This window comes from Propithecus coquereli, unplaced genomic scaffold (genome assembly GCF_000956105.1).
Source record: "Propithecus coquereli isolate 6110/MARCELLA unplaced genomic scaffold, Pcoq_1.0 Scaffold70, whole genome shotgun sequence".
In the NCBI taxonomy this organism is placed as follows: Eukaryota; Metazoa; Chordata; class Mammalia; order Primates; family Indriidae; genus Propithecus; species Propithecus coquereli.
In genome coordinates this window covers 4,533,231-4,535,738 of record NW_012153063.1, presented here as the reverse complement: position 1 = coordinate 4,535,738, position 2,508 = coordinate 4,533,231, and the positions used below count along the sequence as shown (strand labels likewise).

The following is a 2,508-nucleotide window of genomic DNA, read 5'->3' as shown; positions in this document are numbered from 1 at the left end:
CCACCCTAAACTTATCCCCAGAGATAACCAGTAAACATATCTGAGTATATCTTTCCAGATATAAAAACACCTCTTTCTCTGTTTCTCTCTCTTTTTCACTCCATATTACATCTGTTAGTATACCCTGTTGGATTTCTTTTACTATATCACTGTCCTCCCAGGTTCTGGCAGCCATTCACATCTATACATTTTTTTCAGGAAGCAGATTTCCCAAACAGTATGTCAGGACAAACAAGAGTATCGTAAAGATGTCAAAGATTGTGATGGGAGCTTCCTCTGATGCCACAGTTCTCACCATAGGGTCTGCCATGGGGCAGTCAAGTGAACCTGGGCCTTCCTCCTCTGTCTTAAGGCCCATCTATCTCAGCATCTAAAATGTCTGTGGAGTAAACATGTTTTAATTCTTATTAGGGGAACACAATAATCTTTCTTAAGTGGTAATGACTGCCCTCTAATGGGCAATAATGATTTATAATAATATAATTATAAAAAGTAAGCAGTGTACTCCCAAAGAAAGTCTTTTGAATAATGTAAAGAAAGCACCTCCTAGCCTGCCAACTCTAATTCAACCCTCCCCATTCCAATTTGTAAAAAGTGAAAGGCTTTATAATCTGTCAGACAGATCTGGTTTAAAATTTCCTTACTGGTAGCACTTTCTATGTGTTATTTAACCTCTATTGAGTCTCAGTTTCCTCATTCTTTAAGGGAACTTTCAGTTATGCACCTTGAGGGTATTTGTGCGGATTAAAGGGAAAAACATCTGTGAAGTAATCGACCATAGAAGAGAAGATCAATAAATGTGAGTCCCCTTTTCTTTTTCAAAATAGAACTGAAGGTAAGAATTTAAACACGTTTTTTCCCCCTCCAATTAAATATTCCAGAAAGAGCTTAAGTACTAAAATGAAGACTGAAAAAAATATTTAGAAGAGGAATACAATTCAACTTTTATGATATCCCTTTCTTTCATTTCTGTTTTGTTGATAATGATCACATGGTGGAATCTAGCAGTGTACCAAAATGGCTCACTTATCCATGGTTCCAAAATGAGTTGTGAGCTGGGCAGAGGGATTCTTTGTAGGCTGTGAGTTCCATTAGTCAAACAAATTCAAAATTCCCCATGCATACTCACCCGATCCACTGTGAACTGCCTCTTTTAGAATTTTTAGTTCACTGTTGAACTCAGCAATGAGTGAGCTCTTACACAAAGGGCGTGGTATGAAGCGCCGCTCCAGCTGGTCAGCAATGTGTTGCCGGGCAGAAAGCTCTTCATGATTCTCTGCTGGTTGGGCCAGAAGCTGAAACGAAGGCATGACATTCTCAGGGCCTCAATTTTCCAGCTGTAAAATGGGCTAATTATTTTATGGACTTCATAGTTGTGAGGAGTAAATAAGGTAGTGCGTGTGAAGTTCTTAGAACAGTACTACATACAGGAAGTGCTTAACAAATACATTGTTTTGAATCACTGCCCCAAGAAATCAGGGTATGAAAAGAGCAAAAGAGATGAGTACTGAGGGTCTTAGAGGAAAAACACGCTTTAAGTGTCCCATCTTTTTCATATGTTTATTTAGAAATTGGATCTCAGTCATGCCACCGAAGATGGGAGAACATTCTCCAGACCATTCCATAGAGCCAGTCTTTCTACGGGTGGGAGGGGTGGGGGGTGACTGGTGTGAAGGTACTTCTAACATGAAATTTTATCCTCTGAGATATATTTTTGGGGCTGTTTCTCATCAAGCATGGTATTAACAGGCCCCACTAACTGGTTACGGCACGTTCCACGAGCACTCTTGTCATAACCCTGCCTCCATGGAGAGCGGTACATTCACGGGGGCTTGGCACTTCCAGGAAGGGAAGCACACACCCCACCTTGCACTGGATGAAAGGGCGCAGGAGCACAAAGATGGGTATTCGGGTCCGCACGATGAAGTCGAGGAAGTCCCACAGGGCCAGGCCTCCCACCTTCCGCAGAGCCATCTCCTTCACCTGGAGGCTCAGCCAGTACCACTGGCTTCCAAGCTGCCTCTCAAAGCAGACGAGGATCACCTTCAGCGCTTCACACCAAAAAAGAGAAAAGTGAGCCTGCAGACTTGTGCCTCGGAGGAACCCGACCCACATCCACAGTCCTTTATGCACTAGGAAATTCTCTAAATTTCTAAACGCTCTCCATGTTTCCAAAAACTTAATGTGTATTCTTGAGCAAGAGTGTTCTGGACATCAATACAAAAATTTGCATGGCGAGCATTTCGATTCTAATTAGGAGAACACAAATATCTTTCTTAAGTGCATTAAACTGCTATTTTAGAAAATATAGAGTAATGTGGCCCACAGAACTGAAAGGGAAATGTTTTATAAACATGATGTGTGGCTAATGTTTTACTTTCCAAAAGTTTTGTCATAGTGGCTTGAAGGTAATACCAGCATATCACTCACATCCTCAGCTAAAACATAGATTTTTAAAATCTTTTCCTTTGATAATACATAGAAATAAATTTGATTCGTATAGGTTTA

The 2,508-nt window shown here is 40.9% G+C and overlaps 1 protein-coding gene across 1 annotated transcript in view; it reads right to left on the bottom strand.

Annotated features, from left to right (window-relative positions):
- The window catches only part of UNC80 (unc-80 homolog (C. elegans)), a 242,259-nt gene that overhangs the window by 17,069 nt on the left and 222,682 nt on the right, over window positions 1-2,508 (bottom strand). Inside the window, 2 exon segments of the mRNA XM_012661211.1 lie at window positions 1,130-1,295; window positions 1,867-2,051. Of these exon segments, the coding sequence (XP_012516665.1) occupies window positions 1,130-1,295; window positions 1,867-2,051 (351 nt within the window).